This window comes from Enhydra lutris, unplaced genomic scaffold, assembly GCF_002288905.1.
Source record: "Enhydra lutris kenyoni isolate GAN:26980312 unplaced genomic scaffold, ASM228890v2 scaffoldscaffold21, whole genome shotgun sequence".
NCBI classification, from domain to species: Eukaryota; Metazoa; Chordata; class Mammalia; order Carnivora; family Mustelidae; genus Enhydra; species Enhydra lutris.
This window is the reverse complement of record NW_019154105.1, coordinates 23,894,401-23,912,223: the sequence shown is the minus strand read 5'-3', so window position 1 is coordinate 23,912,223 and position 17,823 is coordinate 23,894,401. Positions and strand designations below refer to the sequence as shown.

General features: G+C 38.0%; 1 protein-coding gene across 1 annotated transcript in view; it reads left to right on the top strand.

The window, feature by feature from the left end:
• LOC111148998 (centrosomal protein 135) overlaps positions 1-17,244 on the top strand; it is a 79,866-nt gene extending 62,622 nt beyond the window's left edge. The window contains exons 22-26 of the mRNA XM_022505865.1: positions 2,894-3,103; positions 4,384-4,586; positions 6,104-6,208; positions 8,761-8,873; positions 15,539-17,244. Of these exons, the coding sequence (XP_022361573.1) occupies positions 2,894-3,103; positions 4,384-4,586; positions 6,104-6,208; positions 8,761-8,863 (621 nt within the window). The 3' untranslated portion in view covers positions 8,864-8,873; positions 15,539-17,244. The remainder of the gene's footprint in view (positions 1-2,893; positions 3,104-4,383; positions 4,587-6,103; positions 6,209-8,760; positions 8,874-15,538) is intronic.
• Positions 17,245-17,823: the final 579 nt, after the last annotated feature.

Below are 17,823 nucleotides of genomic sequence, written 5' to 3'. Positions count from 1 at the left end.
GTGAGCACAAGCAGGGGAGAAGCAGATATACACATTGTATATATAACACACACACACAATGAAATATTACTCAACCATAAAAAAGAACGAATCTTTTCATTCTTGCTGTTTACAACAACATGGATGGTTCTAAAGGGTATAATGCTAAGCAAAATGAGGAAGAAAAATACCATATGATTTCACTCAAATGTGGAATTTAAAAAATAAAACAAATGAACAAAGACAAAAGAGACAAACCAAGAAACAGACTCTTAACTCTAGAGAACAAACTGATGGTCACCAGAGGGGAGGTGGGGGGGTGCTGTGAAACAGGTGAAGGGGATTTAGAGTACACTTACCATGATGAGCACTGAGTGATATACAGAAGTGTTGGGTTACTATATTGTACATCTGAAACTAATAAAACACTGAATGTTAAGTATACTGGACTTAAAATTCAGGGGGAAAAGGAACCAGGTCTTGATGATTTGGAAAATTCATAGCCTATCCAGACAGTGTGCTTTGGAGACAGGACCAAGTGTGGCTCCACAGTCTCTTTGTGAACAGATTAGGTATGTGACTCATGTAGCCAGTCAGTCATCTCAGTAGAAATACCGCCAGCTTGTACTGACGGGGACAGAAACAAGGTGAAATGAAGGAAGGCTGTTGAACATCTGGGATCCTACCCAGCAGAAAATAGGCTGGTAGAGTTACTTAGCTACAAATATGTGTTCTCCCTGGAGAAAAATGAAGAATGTCTCTGGAGGCAGCTCAGGACCAGCCTGGCTGCCAAGAGCAGCTCAAGGCTGGTGGTACTGCGATTGTCACCACAGCCCCAGGGGATGTTACCTCCTTGGCTCCAGAGTGCAGGGCCGCTGACCCTGAGGGCCAAGAGGATGGGGCTATAGCTGAGGGTCAAAAAGGTGGGGCCACTCTAGCAGGCCCAGAAGACCACTGGGCACAGATAATTATTCTTAGGCCTTAAAACCGAATGGAATTTCCCTTGCTTGGTTGCAAACTTACTTTGAACTAGTAACCCTTTCATTCCATTTTCTCCCATTCACGGTAGGCATGTCTAGTCTCTGTTTCGCTATTGTCTTTGGAAGCAAGTAACTTGTTTACTAGTGTCACAGATCTCAGGAGGGAGAGTAGTTTGGTGCCTGGGTGGACCATACCCAGAATCTTACCCATATCTGATTTAGATAATGCTTAAATGAGACTTTGGACTTAGAATTGTTGCTGGAGTGTTGGGATGGAGTGAATGTATTTTGCACAAAGGAAGGACAAGAACTTGGGGGAGATAAAGGGTGGATAGAATGAGGGGCCTTGGGGCACCTGGGTGGCTCAGCGGGTTAAGCCTCTGCCTTCGGCTCAGGTTTGGCTCAGGTCATGATTCCCAGGGTCCTGGGATCGATCCCCACATCGGGCTCTCTGCTCCGCAGGGAGCCTGCTTTCCCCTCTCTCCCTGCCTGCCTCTGCCTACTTGTGATCTCTGCCTGTCAAATAAATAAATAAAGTCTTTAAAAAAAAAAAAAAAAAAAAGAATGAGGGGCCTTAAGTTATGTTGAAATCCTATACCCCAGCACCTGTGAATATGACCTTATTTAGAAATAGGGTTTTTGCACGTATGATCAGGGTAAGATGAGATCATACTGGGCTAGGGCAGGCCATAATCCAGTGACTGGTGACCTTTGTAAGAGAAATCCGGAGCAGAAGATATAAGGGAAAACACCAGATGAAGACAGAGGCAGAGACTGGAGCGAAGTGTCCACAAGGCAAGAACACTAAGGACTGCTGGCGGCCACCAGCAGTTGGGAGGGAGGCATGGAGTAGATTCTCTCTCAGAACCTGCAGAAGCTGCCAGCTCTGCTAACGGCTAGATTTCAGACTCATAACCTTCTGAATTGTGACAAGAAATTTCCGTTGTTTTAAACCACCCAGTAATTTACAGTGATTGGTGACAGCAGGGCTAGGAACTACCCTGTCTCTCTGAGTTTTTCTATTAAGACTATAATAACTGAAGGAAAGCTTTTCAACCTTCAGAAAAATGCTCAGAAGAAGCTATTCTTTAATTTTTTTGTTCTATGTCATTGTTCATGTTTTTATGTGGTATATAAAACTGACTTTTACATATTTATATTTCATTTTGGGGAACTTTGATTTTAAATTCATTAACTTGGAAAATCCAAATATTTACTTTTCTCCAATTACTGGAATTTATTAAATCTTCACAGCACAGTTAGATTTTTAATGTCAGTTTCTTTTCTTAGTAGCTATTAAAATAATTTTATTTTTCAAGTATGGAATTCTTATTAAAGTCTAGAGTAGAGTTTATATCAATTTGTATTTATCACTCAATTTAAATTGAGAAACTTAAAATGTGGACTATTCTAGAAAAAGATCTATATCAGTATTTCAAACTTTATAATTTCAGTTACTAAAACCTTATAAAGTTGTGTATTACTGTTAGGTTGAATTAAATTTAAATACAACTTCAGGTATTTCGTTTTAAAGCAAACTCCATTTTGAAATTTAAAATTTAAAGACATCTGAGAAGTGAGAAGTATATATGTTACTTTTTCTTGTAAGGGTGTTGTAACAATTTATAAAGATAAAATTTAACCTAACTTCAAAGATCCCTCTTGTTCACCCTAAAACAATAATTTTCATCTTTGCATCTTCCAAATATATACATGAGGTACTTAGGTACTGTGATTAATAAGTACATACAATTCATTTGGTTAAGCATTAAATAGGCCATCTTTAAATAGCAGACAGCTTCCTGAGAGTATGTTAAAATATGCAAAAATTGACTCTTATGTTTCCATAAAGGGGGGTCATGGCTGCACAGACTCAAGCTTTTAAAATTATTGGGTTATTTTAACTTTTTACCAGTTTCTTTTTCTACTTTCAGCACATAAATGCACACCATGCTTATGAATCTCAGATCTCATCAATGGCCAAAGCCATGTCCAGATTAGAAGAAGAGCTGAGACATCAGGAAGATGCAAAAGCAGCAGTGTTGAATGATTTGTCGTCTCTCAGAGAACTTTGCATTAAGCTTGATTCAGGCAAAGACATTATGACCCAACAACTGAATTCCAAAAGCCTGGAGTTAGAGAGGGTAAGATCTTAAAAGATACTGTTTTGTAGCACATTATTTTATTGAGCCCTCCGCTCACTGTTTTACTTCATCAGGCACAGCCCAATATATTTGTTCCCCTTAAAGGAGTTACATTTGACTACGGGATTCTGACAACTAGATTCTTTGCCAGGATTTTTCTGGCAAACATGGTGATGAAATTAGGTGCTCTCCATTTTGGAGTAGATGGGTGTTTAGGAAAACAGGAGTCTTCTTATTACAGAATAGGAGTATATCCCAGTACATTTCTTCTCTCTGTTTGAAGGTAAGATTTAAATGAAGGATTGAGCAATTAATTCATTGCTTCCTAAATGGAGTAGTTTTTTCTGATAAAAATCCCAAGACATTTAGGGGTGTCTGGGTGGGCTCAGTTGGTTAAGTGACTGCCTTCGGCTCAAGTCATGATCTCCGAGTCCTGGAACTGAGCCCTCAAGTTGGGTTCCTGCTTAGGGGGAGTCTGCTGCTTCCTCTCCCATTGCCCCCACCTCCTCATACACACAAGTGTGTGCGTTCTCTCTCTCTCTCTCAAATAAATAAATAAGATCTTTAAAAAAAAAATCCCAAGGTATTTAAGTCTTAATTTTAAAAGTTTTGTTAGCTGGAACTTCCCATTCTCAAACTGAGGCAATACTTTAAACAACCCAGTATGTTTCCGATTTTCATAAATTTAGTAGTATCTTTATTTTCGGGTACTGAGAAGCTCCAATGCTGACTCGACTGTGTAGTCAGAGTATACATAATAGATCAGAAGGGCTTCCTTGCTGATAAGATTGGCCACATTTTAGGATTTTTATGTTAATGACCCTCTCTTGATAAGGTAGTGTGAGTAAAAACTATTTGAGGGCTGGAATAGGTCTTGTAGCAAATAAGCCCTTACTGAAAATAGCAAAAATTATCTTGAAAATAAGATGATTTTCTTACACTGAAAAAAAAGTGGTTCAAAATCTTTAAGTGGGGGCGCCTGGGTGGCTCAGTGGTTTAATCCGCTGCCTTCGGCTCAGGTCATGATCTCAGGGTCCTGGGATCGAGTCCCGCATCGGGCTCTCTGCTCGGCAGGGAGCCTGCTTCCCTCCCTCTCTCTGCCTGCCTCTCTGTCTACTTGTGATCTCTCTCTGTCAAATAAATAAATAAAATCTTTAAAAAAAAAAAATCTTTAAGTGGTACCCAAAATAAACAACTGATGGGTGTATAGCTCTGCAAATAATTTTTTCAGAATAAGCCTAAAATTGTACTGAAGTAGTCTTCATTTGTTTTCCCTGTAGGTTTTGGCGGAATTAGAAAATGTGAAATCAGAAGCAGAACTATTAAAAAAACAGCTGTCAAGTGAGAGACATACAATTAAAAATCTTGAATCATTGTTGGCTACAAATAGAGATAAGGAATTTCATTCTCATTTAACATCCCACGAGAAGGATACAGAAATTCAGCTGCTTAAAGAGAAGTTAACCCTTTCAGAAAGCAAATTGTAAGTGGCGTAAATCAACCTATATAAAGAAAACAGCTTGTCAAAAATAATTTTTCAGTTTTTGGTGGGAGAGGGGGATGGGAGCATGTAAGGCGGTATAAAACCAAAATATCTTACTTACATAATGGCTGCTTTAGGGAATTCAGGGGTTTAGTTCAGGAGAAACATTGTGTTTGGAAATGTAGATTTGTCTGTCTTCACCAGAGATGGTACCCATGGAAGGGAATGAGTGAACTCTAGAAAAATTTCTAAATTTGAGGCACAAAGAGGAGTCAGTAAAGGAGAAAGCATTGCAAGATGGGGAGAACCATCTATGTCTCTTGCTGTGGACTAGGAAAAGATTTCAAAAAGGCTGTGTGTTACTACCTTTTTGGAGATTGATGATAGTGTCTTTTAGATAGTCAGGTTTAGACATGCTTGATGGAAGAGGGGAAAAAACCCAGAGTGGATAGTACAAGTAGAACAGTTTTAAAAGGAGTTAGAAGTATTTTCTCTTTCGGGAGAAAGAGTGGCTCAGTCAGTTAAGTGTGGCTCAGGTCATGATCCCAGGGTCCTGGGATTGAGTCCCATGTCAGGCTCTCTGTTCGGCCGTGACCCTGCTTCTCCCTCTGCCGGCTGCTCTGCCTGCTTGTGCTCTTTCTCTGTCAAATAAATAAATAAAATCTTCTTTTAAAAAAGGAAAAGAGGGGCGCCTGGGTGGCTCAGTGGGATAAAGCCTCTGCCTTCAGCTCAGGTCATGGTCTCAGGGTCCTGGGATCAAGCCCCGCATCATGCTCTCTGCTCAGCAGGGAGACTGCTTCCTCCTCTCTCTCTCTCTGCCTGCCTCTCTGCCTACATGTGATTTCTGTCTGTCAAACAAATGAATAAAACCTTTAAAAAAAAAAAAGGAAAAGAAAAAAACATATATCTTTCTGAGGCAGGAGTCTAAAAAGAGTCAACAAAGATACTTTACATCTTCATGTTATAATTCATGTCTTGTTCAAATTTGTATTTCCACCATTGCTGCAGTGCCCAGCACATACTGGAAGCTCAGTTTAAATGTTTGTTAAAGGGGCGCCTGGGTGGCTCAGTCGTTAAGCATCTGTCTTTGGCTCAAGTCATGATCCCAGGGTCCTGGGATCGAGCCCCGCATCGAGCCCCACATCGAGCCCTGCATCGGGCTCCCTCCTCAGTGGGAAGTCTGCTTCTCCCTCTCCCACTCCCCCTGCTTGTGTCTCTCTCTTGCTGTGTCTCTCTCTGTCAAATAAATAAAATCTTTTTCTAAAAAAAAGTTTATTAAATAAATAAGATGAATGAATGAATAAAAAGGAAAACTTAGTAATAGAAGCTCCTGAAGGAAAAGAAAAACTTACGAAGTTGAGAAAATTTGTGTTAAAAAATCTTGTTCTTTTCTTTTTTTGTCCTTAAGTATCACCTCTTTTGTATTTATTAATAACGAAAACAAAAATCCATAGCACTTGACTAAAAAACAACACATTTGTTATTTATATCTTTGATTTTTAAAATTTGTTTTTAAGGACTAGTCAAGGCCGGGAAAACACCATGCTTCGGGCTAAAGTGACACAATTACAAACCGATCACGATGCTCTGAAAAGGCAGATTTCAACTGAAAGATACGAACGGTAAGAAAAAATTCTTAGCACTGAGCAGTATTTTTATTTATTCCCTGTCCTATTTCAAAAAGGATTTAATATGGCTTAAAAATAGACAACTTCCTTTTAGTATTCATACAAAAATAAATTTCTTCTGCTATTTATTCCTGGAAAGGCATCGTGTTGTGGCAGATAATATTCTTACGGTAAATAAAGTAGCAAGTATTGTCTCAATGTTTTCTATAGGATTTCTCAGGGCAAAGTTAGGGCATTATTTGAAAGAGTATAGATAGGGAATCAGCAAGCTAGTAAAGATTCTACAAGAACCCAGACAATATGGTCCAATAGGAATCTCTAAATATAGGTCATCACAAGAGTGATGATGATCATAAGAACAATGGATAAGGGATGCTTGGGTGGTTCAGTCCATTTAGTGTCTGCCTTCAGCTCAGGTCATGATCCCAGGGTCCTGGGATTGAGCCCCACATCGGGCTCCATGCTCAGCAGGGAGTCAGCTTCTCGCTCAGCCTGCTGCTCCCCCTGCTTGTGGTCTCTCTCTCGCTCCCTGACAAATAAGTAAATAAAATCTTTAAAAAAAAAAAAAAGAACAATTGATAAATATGTGCCAGATACCATATACCAATAATCTATTATTATGCCTATATTAGAGGAAACCAAAGTCACACAAATAGTAAATGGTGGAGCCAAAACTAAAATCAAGGTAGATCTTGTACACCTGAAACTAACATAGGTATGTTAATTTTACTTGAATTAAAAAAAAAAAAAAAATTTTAATGGGGTGCCTCGTTGGCTCTGTCAGTTAAACATCTGACTCTTGATCTCAGCTCAGATCTTGATCTCAGTGTTATGAGTTCAAGCCCTGCACTGGGCTCCATACTGGGCGTGGAGACTACTTTAAATTAATTAATTCATCTTACAGTTAATTAATTAAAATGAAGGAAAGACAGATCCAATTTTATATCCCATGCTCTTATAAACAATATATTCCCTATAGTTTAGTAATTTTCGTACTCACTTATATTTTAGTTCATTTGCTTTGTTACGTTGAAAACTTGAATCCCCAAATGTTACAAAGAGAAATGACACCTGCTTTCACGGCTAAAATCAAAATCTAATTTGCGAATCACTTGTCAAGTTACCTTTCTTCTGTTACTCTTTCTTGGTATGTTAATACCATAGACATCAACATTCCTGAGATTTCTTTCTCAAATAGTTGGTTATATTGCTTATCAGGTCAATTTTTTGAGTTCTCTTATTATCCATTAGCATCAGAACTTTGAGTGAGGTGCTCTTTGGAGTATAGACAAAATTTGCTAGGAAATCAATATTTATGATTTCAAAGAGAAATGAAGCCTGAGAAATGAAGAAATGCATCAGTGTCATAAAAACAGTGTTACTAATTTCTTGTAATTGGCAAGGTGTAGTTTCTTTTTTTTTTTTTTTTAAGATTTTTTTAATTTATTTATTTTACAGACAGATCACAAGTAGGCACAGAGGCAGGCAGAGAGAGAGAGGAAGGGAAGCAGGCTCCCCACTGAGCAGAGAGCCCGATGCAGGGGCTCAATCCCAGGAGCCTGGGATCATGACCTGAGCGGAAGGGAGAGGCTTTAACCCACTGAGCCACCCAGGCACCCCAAGATGTAGTTTCTTAATGTGCTAAACTGTACATGCATGATGATTTCCATTTCCTAATGATGATAATTCTCTTAAAATCAAGGGCCCTAAATCAAGCCCTCTTTTACCTAGAGTTATAAGACCCCATTAATTCTTCTTTTTCCGTTGCCCCTAGTCCTCAAAGAAACCTTGGCTGGCATGACCATGTCTCTTTTTCCTTACCATCCAACTAGATTATACATTTGTACACCACCACAAGGAACACTATTGGTTCTTGGGGGAAGAGAGAGTGGGACAAAAAAACTTTAGGTATTACAATGATTTATAGCCCTGTAAAGGGACTCAGTACATAAATAGTGTATCTACATGTTGAAATTTCATGGGGAGAGGTAGAAAATTTGGGGGGAGGGAATATCTTAAAAAGTTTCTTTAGGGGGTTAATAATGAAAAAAAGTTTGTGAAACACCCAACTAGGTAGAAATCCTGGATACTGAAGATATCTGATAAGGCAGAAAGTCTAGGCCAGAGATTGAATAGTGCACAAAAGAGGTAGCCACACAGTTACCATGCTTTGTGGGGCTGACTTGGACTCTAGCATAACAGAGAAAATAGTGATTTCACTTCTGACATTTGGGAGTTGTTAGGAAGGAGGAGGCTAGGTTTATGTGCAAGAGGAGGTGGGAAAGGATGGGGGGAGAGAGGAGGGAACCAGCCACCTTTGAAAACCTCTATTCAGTGAGGCTTTGAACAGTCTCTTACGGTACATATTACTGTAATTGAAATCTTTTATTCACTACTTAAAGATTATATAAGGATGCAGGATTTAAATTTAACAGAAATACTCATTAATTAATTCAGAAGTTATTTAGTCACCCAGTAACAATAACAGCAGCTTATATTTGTATTCCACTTTCTGTTATAATCTCTTACTTGTTCTTTACTGACAGAGAACGAGCAATCCAGGAGATGCGTCGCCATGGTCTTCCCACGCCACCCCTTTGTTCTACTTTAAAGTCTCCTTTACATTCTCCTGAACATATAAACTGTTAATTACCAGAAGGTATGTATGTAACACCAAGGAGAGGCAAAACTAATCTGTAGTTATGAACATTCAGGAAGTAGTTTTCAGCTTCAGGGAAGGGGAAATTGCCTATAGTGGTGGTCAGGGGAACTTTGTGAAGTAATGGAATGTTTTGTGTTTTGGTGATGGTTACGTGTGTATATATGATTGTAAAAATTCAGTGACCTGAACAGTAGCAGTTCATGCATTTTATTGTATGTAAATTGTACCTTATTTAAAAAAAAGACATCCAAAATAGAAAACTAAATGACAGTATGAGATATCACATGGTAATATTGGATGAAGTGCCAAATTCAAGGTACAGATAATAGGTGGTAAAATTGTAGACGAAGATGTACAAATAGGAATGCACATGGCGGGGCGCCTGGGTGGCTCAGTGGGTTAAGCCTCTGCCTTTGGCGCAGGTCATGATCTCAGGGTCCTGGGATCGAGCCCCACTTCCGGCTGTCTGCTCAGTGGGGAGCCTGCTTCCCCCTCTCTCTCTGCCTGTCTCTCTGCCTACTTGTGATCTCTCTCTGTGTGTGTTAAATAAATAAATAAAATCTTTAAAAAATAAAAATAAAGTTAAAAAAATAAAAGGAATGCATGTGGCACAGTAGCCTCAATCTGACAGGATTGACAGGTTGTTGGGAGGTGATGAGGGAAGAAGGCATGGAAGGTAGAGTGGGGCATACAGGATATATTGAATGTGAGGCAAAATTAGAGATTGTATGTAGTCTTGGTTCTGTGAGTCAGGGGGGAGCCATTGAAGGTCCTTGTGTGTATAGGATGAATACAAGGGAGGGATTAAGATGAAAAAGTGTTCGGGGCGCCTAGGTGGCTCACTGGGTTAAGTGGCTGCCTTCAGCTCAGGTCATGATCTCAGGGTCCTGGGTTCGAGCCCCACATCCATCTGTCTGCTCAGCGGAGAGCCTGCTTCTCCCTCTTCCTCTGCCTGCCACTTTGCGTACTTGTGCTCTCTCTCTCTGTCAAATAAATAAAATCTTTAAGCGCGCGCACACACACACACACACACACACACACACAAACACACACACACACTGCAGTCTTTAAAAAAAAAAAAAAAAACTTCCTGGTAGATCAACTTCATAACTATATTTGAGCCATATTGAGGAGGGTGAAAATCGGAGGCAGGAAGACCAGAAAGAAGTTTGAAATGAAGAATATACTCAGTTAAGGATCTGTATAATACTACTGAAAGCTGGGACAGATTTTTAAAAACAAATTGTAATATATATACAGAAAAGTACCATATTCTTGTATACAGCTCAGTGAGTTTTTACAAATAGGACACACCTATGTATAACCTACACCCAGATCAAGAAACAAAAGCTTTCTCTCTCGGGCTGTCTCCTGATCATAAGCCCTGCTCCAGAAATAACTGTCCCAACTATTAAAAATGGAGATTTCTTTTGCCTGTTTTTGGACATATCATACATTTCTGACTGACTTTTCTTCCACAGTATATTTGTGAGATTCGTTCATACTGTTGTACGTACTTACAGACTGTTCAGTCTTGCTACTGCATTGCGTGTACTCCTTCCATTGTTGATGGGCCTTTGGTCATCTCCAGTTTGCACTCTTACAGAGTTATGATGAACATTCTAGTACGTGTAGGTGGACAGACATGTGCATTTCCTTTGGGTATACTCTCAGGACTGAGGTTGGTGGGTCACTGGACATGCACGTGTTCAAACTTAAGTAGCTACAGCAAAGTGGGTGTAAAGAGGTAGGATACGTTGGACAGAGGAAGGGCCAAAGGGATATGCTGATTCACTGGAGAGGGAATGAATGGGAAAGAAGGCTGTCAGACCCAGCGCTTGAGAGGTAGGTGACTGTGAAAAATGCACGCTCCCTGACGGATATAGTAGAATCAGTCTTTTTAAAAAGTATGTATTTCTTTGCCTTTTTAAATACAAGTATGTAGAAGATAATTAAGCATTTCCTCGATGACTCCGAATCCTCATTATAAACGTTAATTATATACTATGCTTTAACATATTGATGCCTCCGGGGCTAATTGGAATTTGTAGAACTTAGGTTTAAATGGTGCCTGATTGCCGTGCTTTCGCTTTTGTTTGTTTGTTTGTTTGTTTGTTTGTTTGATTAAAATGTGTATTTTCCTCTTTCACTTTGAAGTCCACTTCTCAAAGCTCCGTGTTCTCAGAGCTTCAGAGCTGTTGTATTGAGTGTGATTAGATGGGGATGAAGCACCTCCTTGTAAAGCCTTGTAACAGTTGTGACACATGCGTTTTCTCGTACTAGATTCACAGCTGCATTTTAGACCAGGGATTGGTAACCTAAGGTCTGTGAGACAAGTGTACTCCACTGCTTATTTTTGTAAATTTAGCTTTATTGGAGCATAGGCACACCTGTTTTTACATACTGTGTTAAGACTGGCTTTTTTGTAGTGGCTGAACTGAGTAGTTGTACAGAGACCCTGTGGCCCGCAAATCTAAAATATGTACTACCTGACCTTTCACATCCTGTGGACTCTAGAAAACACTGCTGTATACCCGTGAGATAGTAGAATGAAAAAAAACAAATAATTCTCAAGTTTTATGAAAATAAGTTTTACCTTATAGACCCCTAAAAAGGGTCTTGGGTGCTACCAGAGAACCTCAGATTCTACTTTAAGGATCACAGATAGAGAACATATTGGATTTCAGTCGTCTCTAAAGCTGTGATGAGTTAGAAAACTTTTTTTGTTTTGTTTTAAAGATTTTTTATTTTTAAGTAATCTCTACACCCAACATGGGGCTCAAACTCACAACCCCGAGAGAAAGAGTCACCAGTTCCACCAACTGAGCCAGCCAAGCATCCCAAAGTTTTTAATTGTGGTAAAATATATATAACATGAACTTTGCCATCTTAACTGTTTTGAAAGTGTACAACTCAGCAACATTAAATTCGCAATGTTGTACAGCCAAAACTGTACTGTTTCCATTATTTCCAAAACTTTTTTCATCACCCCAGACAGAAAACTCTGTATCTATTAGATAATAACTCTCCAGTCCCTTGACTTTACTTCCCCAGGCCCTGGAAATCTCTAATACCCTTTTCTGTCTCTATGAATTTGCCTATTCTGGATTTTCATCTAAGTGAAATCATACTGTATTTGCCCATTTGTGTTGTGCTTGTTTCACTTAGGATCATGTTTTCAAGGTTCATCTATTTTGTAGCATGTGTTAGAACTCGATTCTTTTTTATTTTATTTTATTTATTTATTTTTTTAGATTTTATTCATTTATGATAGAGAGAGATAGCAAGAGAAGGAACACAAGCAGGGGGAGCAGCAGGCAGAGGAAGAAGTAGGGTTCCCACTGAGCAGGGAGCCAGACATGGGGCTTGATCCCAGGATGCTGGGATCATGACCCAAGCCGAAGGCAGGCACTTAATGACTGAGCCATCCAGGCACTCCTCGATTCTTTTTTTTTTTTTTTTTTTAATTTCTTTTAAATTAACACATAATGTATTATTAGCCCCAGGGGTACAGGTCTGTGAATCGCCAGGTTTACACACTTCACAGCACTCACCATAGCACATACCTTCCCCAGTGTCCATAACCTCACCCCTCTCTCCCTACCCGCCCCCCGCCCCTGCAACTCTCAGCCCTTGATTCTTTTTAGTGGTTCAATAATATTCCTTTCTGTGCTTATGCCACATTTTGTTTATCCACTCTTCAGTTGTTGGGCACCTGGGTTTTCATCTCCTAGCTATTGTGAATAATGCTGCTATGAACATTGGTTCATAGTATCTGTTTTAGTCCTGTTTTCAGATCTTTTGGGAGTACCTAAGAAGAGAGTTTCTGGGTCATATGGTAATTCTGTGTTTAAATAATATATCCTCACTGAAAACATAAACTACGAAAATATAAAGGAAACCAAGATCACTTTTTTTAACATTTTTTTTATTGTGACAAAATATGCATAACATCAAATATATCATTCTAACCATTTTGTTTTTTAAAGATTTATTTATTTGACAGACAGAAATCACAAGGAGGCAGAGAGGCAGGCAGAGAGAGAGGAGGAAGCAGGCTCCCTGCTGAGCAGAGAGCCCAATGCGGGTCTCGATCCCAGGACCCTGGGATCATGACCTGAGCCGAAGGCAGAGGCTTTAACCCACTGAGCCTCCCAGGTGCCCCTCATTCTAACCATTTTTAAGTATACATTTTTTTGGCAGTTAATACATTCACATTATTATGAAAAAATAATGTCCGCTCTCCATCTCCAGAACTTTTTATCTTCTTCTACTGGAACTCTACCCATTAAACACTAACTCCCCATCCCTCCCTCCCCTCAGCTCTTGGCAACCACCGTTACAAACTTCTGTCTCTTACATGAAAAAGTGCTCCACAACACTTGGCATCAGGAAAATAAAAATCAAAACCACAATGAGATATACCACCTCACACCAGTCAGAATGGCTAAAATTAATAAGTCAGGAAATGACAGATGCTGGCGAGGATGCGGAGAAAGGGGAACCCTCCTACACTGTTGGTGGGAATGCAAGCTGGTGCAACCACTCTGGAAAACAGCATGGAGGTTCCTCAAAATGTTGAAAATAGAACTACCCTATGACCCAGCAATTGCACTACTGGGTATTTACCTAAAGATACAAACGTAATGATCTGAAGGGGCAGATGCACCTGAAGGTTTATAGCAGCAATGTCCACAATAGCCAAACTATGGCAAGAACCTAGTTGTCCATCAACAGATGAATGATAAAGAAGATGTGGTATATCTTATATATGTGGATAAAGAAGATGTGGTATATATAATACAATGGAATACTATGCAGCCATCAAAAGAAGTGAAATCTTGCCATTTGCGATGACATGGATGGAACTAGAGGTTATTATGCTGAGCGAAATAAGTCAATCAGAGGAAGACAATTATCATATGATCTCCCTAATATGAGGAAGTTGAAAGGCGACGTGGGGGGGGGGCGGTCCGGGAAGTAGGGAAGGAAAAATGAAACAAGATGGGATCGGGAGGGAGACAAACCATAAGAGACTCTTAATCTCACAAAACAAACTGAGGGTTGCTAGAGGGAGGGGGGTAGGGAGAGGGTGGTTGGGTTATGGACATTGGGGAATGTATGTGCTATAGTGAGTGCTGTGAAGTGTGTAAACCTGGCAATTCACAGACCTGTACTCCTGGGGCTGATAATACATTATATGTTAATAAAAATTTTTAAAAATAAAAAATTTTAAAAATAAAAATAAAACAAATTTCTGTCTCTATGAATTTGACTACTCTATTTACCTCATATAATTGGAATCCTACAACATTTTTCCTTTCTGTGACTTATAGTGTTTTCAGGGTTTATCCAAGTTGTGTCAGAATTTCCTCCTTTTTTGAGGCTGAACAATATTCTCTTGTATGAATACACCACGTTTTGTTTATCCATTCATGAGTTGATACTTCAGTTGTTCCTGTCTTTTGACTGTTGTGAAAATGAACATACAAATCAAAATCAGTTTTAATCCTACAACCCAGAGAAATTAGCAATTAACATTTTGGTATATACTTCTTCTTGTATTCGATGTATAATAAATATACACACATGTTCACAGGCATACAATTCTAATAGAGATCTGACTTGAAATAGTTTTTATCCTGTTTTTTTGTTTTGTTTTGTTCTTTGGGGTTTTTCCCCTTAATAAATTGTTGAGAGCATCTACTGTTATCATAAAAAGTATTTTCAAAAATGCCATTTTAAAATCATCTAACAGGGGTGCCTGGGTGGCTCAGTGGGTTAAAGCCTCTGCCTTCGGGTCATGATCCCAGGGTCCTGGGATTGAGCCCCGCATCGGGCTCTCTGCTCAGCAGGGAGCCTGCTTCCTCCTCTCTCTCTGCCTGCCTCTCTGCCTACTTGTGATCTCTGTCAAATAAATAAATAAAATCTTTAAAAATAATAATAATAAAATAAAATAAAATAATCTAACAGGGGCCTGGGATCGAGCCCTGCATTGGGCTCCTTGCTCAGCGGAAAGCCTGCTTCTCCCTCTCACACTCCCCCTGCTTGTGTTCCCTCTCTCTCTGTTCACTGTGTTTCTCTGTCAAATAAATAAATAAATAAAATCTTTAAATAAAATAAGATAAAATCATCTCACAGTCCGTCACATGGCTATTCCATTATTAGGTTACTTTCTAAGTGTTTCCATTATGGAATTTTTCATATTTTAGTGTGTGTGTTTTAATTGGGAGGGTGATTAGATAGCATATAAGGTTAAAATACTTGAAAAATATTTGACTACCCATAATACGCTTTTTAAGACTCAGACAACACAATGTACAGTACTTGTATATTAACCGTTATATTATTCCTTGTTTTGAGTGATTTTTCTCAATTAACATAATATGTTAATTGAGACATGCTATGTTTCTTTTTATTCTGTATTATTCATTTAGTCCTCATATACTTTGATGTACTCTAGTGGTTTGAGGGGAGTATCTTTTTGAAGTATAGAACAGTACTTCTGAGGTACTAATTAAAGCTTGATTATGGGCAAAGGCTTTATTAGAGACTGCAATTTCAGTTAAAACTGAAAACAATCTCAGTTTTCTTTAAATGTTCTAAGTAATTTTGTTTGTTATTTTTCTCTTAACTCACCTTTCCTGTCCCCTCTTTTTCAGAATGATGGCTATCAATGAGTTACCTATATGGATTTTTTAAAGGACAGAACAGTAATGAAATATTTGAAATACTTGTTCCTGAAAATCATGAACATTGACACAAATTCTACCTCTGTCAACTTTTATTTAAATCAGTGAATATTTATGTAAAAAATTTGGTTTAAAAGAGCCATATCTATGTGTATATTTTTATATATGTGACAGAACACAACATTAATAGTGCTAACTAATGTTCTATCTGTATTTATACTATTCCTGACCTAAATTACTCCTCAAAGTGTGTTGTTTATACTGTGAATATAATGTATTGTTCACATTATACTTTAATAATCTTTTTCATAATGAGCCATGATATGTATATGTAAATATTCTTGCTGTACTTATTTTCAGAGTTTTTAGTTTTCATGCCTGTGTTTATAAACCATATCGTTAATGCATTCACAGAGGATTATCAACTTTGATGCTGTGCTCTCTCACTTTTTTCTTCTAAATGTAAAATTGTTCACCAGTTTTTTGTCTGTCATCAAGGGTAATATATTCAGGTCTATTCTTACAATAGCAGAGGTCTTGATAAAATAATGATCACCATATATAATTTGTTACTACTAACTAGAAAAACTGATAGAAAAGATACATTTGTATATTACATACAATGTAATATTGTGGTTATCACATGGACTTTTCATATAACAAGTTCTATCAGAATTAAACGAAAAGCTGCATTCAGAATTTTGTAAGACAAAATATAGAACAGAAATTTGGGACACTTTTTTGGTAAATAAAATTCCTCCCTGTATTAATTGAAAATCTCAGTATAGCAGTATATGGAGTAAATACAGTATTTTGTTAAAATGCCAATATACATTCAGTAATAGCAGTTATTTGCTTCTAAACCTGTGTGTTTTAATTTATGAGTCTTGCAGAATAGTAGTAAACACTGAACTGTGGCATGTTAAATAGAAAACAACTTTTTACAATTTTCAAAGTTGTAATTTTAAGGAATTTAGATATAAACATACATCAATAGAAGAACAGAAGTACAAAATAGAATATCAGATACAAAAACTAATCGTGTTTGAACCATACACATTTGAAGAAAATTCTGTTCTCTGTAGATTTCATTATGATTGAAAAAGAACTTAAGAACTAACGTAGGAAACTAACATAGGAAAGTCGAAGAGCAGTTATTTATGATATGTTTTGTTTTCTCTCGTGGTTTACTGCAGTGGAGTTTGTGTGTGTGTGTTTGTGTGTACCTGTTGTTTTTCCAAAACTAATATGCCTTATATGTTCGGGTTATGCCCTTTGCAATAATCCACTATGTGTTGGGTATGATGTGGTTTACTTTTCTACCATCTTTGTAATTGTATATATTCTGCCTCCTTTGTGTGAATTCATGTATTATATAGAAAAATACAAGAGAAATGGGACTATTTGCAATGTCATGTGGAAACTCTTTTAATAAATATATGTAAATAAAAAATATCTGTCCCCACCTTTTCCCCCCAAGCAACAGCAAGACATATTGTGTTAATATTTTATTTTTAATGTTTTCTATAATTTAAAAATGTATAGCTCTAATTGTTATTTTCTTAACCATGTTACTACAATTTTTCTAAATTAGTTTTATCCTATAATACCAAATGTTCTGACCTTTTATAGATACTTTGTTTCAAGTAATTTTAAATTATGCTTGATATAGATTTTCCAATAAACTTTCCAGTCAATTTATTTTCTCTTTCTTATAAATAGTTTTTTCTTAAATTTTAGCAATATTCTTAATTCTAAAGTTAAGTACAATTAATTCAAATGAAACTTCGTCATGATAGGATATGGGGAAATCTCAGTGCTTATATGCCAGATATTTTTTTATTGACTTTGATTTATTTCTAGGTAGTTCAAATATAAGAAATGAAATCAAAGTTTGTTTGAAATCCATCTACAAAATGATTAAACAGGCTCTCCCAGTTTTTAGAAGATTTGAGCACCTGACTTACTGTTGTTCTACCATTAGTTCGATCATCAGTCTTTCTTATGTCAGTATCTTCTTAGAAAAGTGGTGATTGACCAGGCCTGCACATTAGAGTTACCTGGACAGTTTCTTTTTTAAAGATTTTATTTATTTATTTGACAGAGATCACAAGTAGGCAGAGAGGGGGTGGGCGGCAGGCTCCCCACTGAGCAGAGAGCCTGATGCAGGGCTCGATCCCAGGACCCTGGGATCATGACCCGAGTCGAAGGCAGAGGCTTAACCCACTGAGCCACCCAGGCGCCCCTACCTGGAC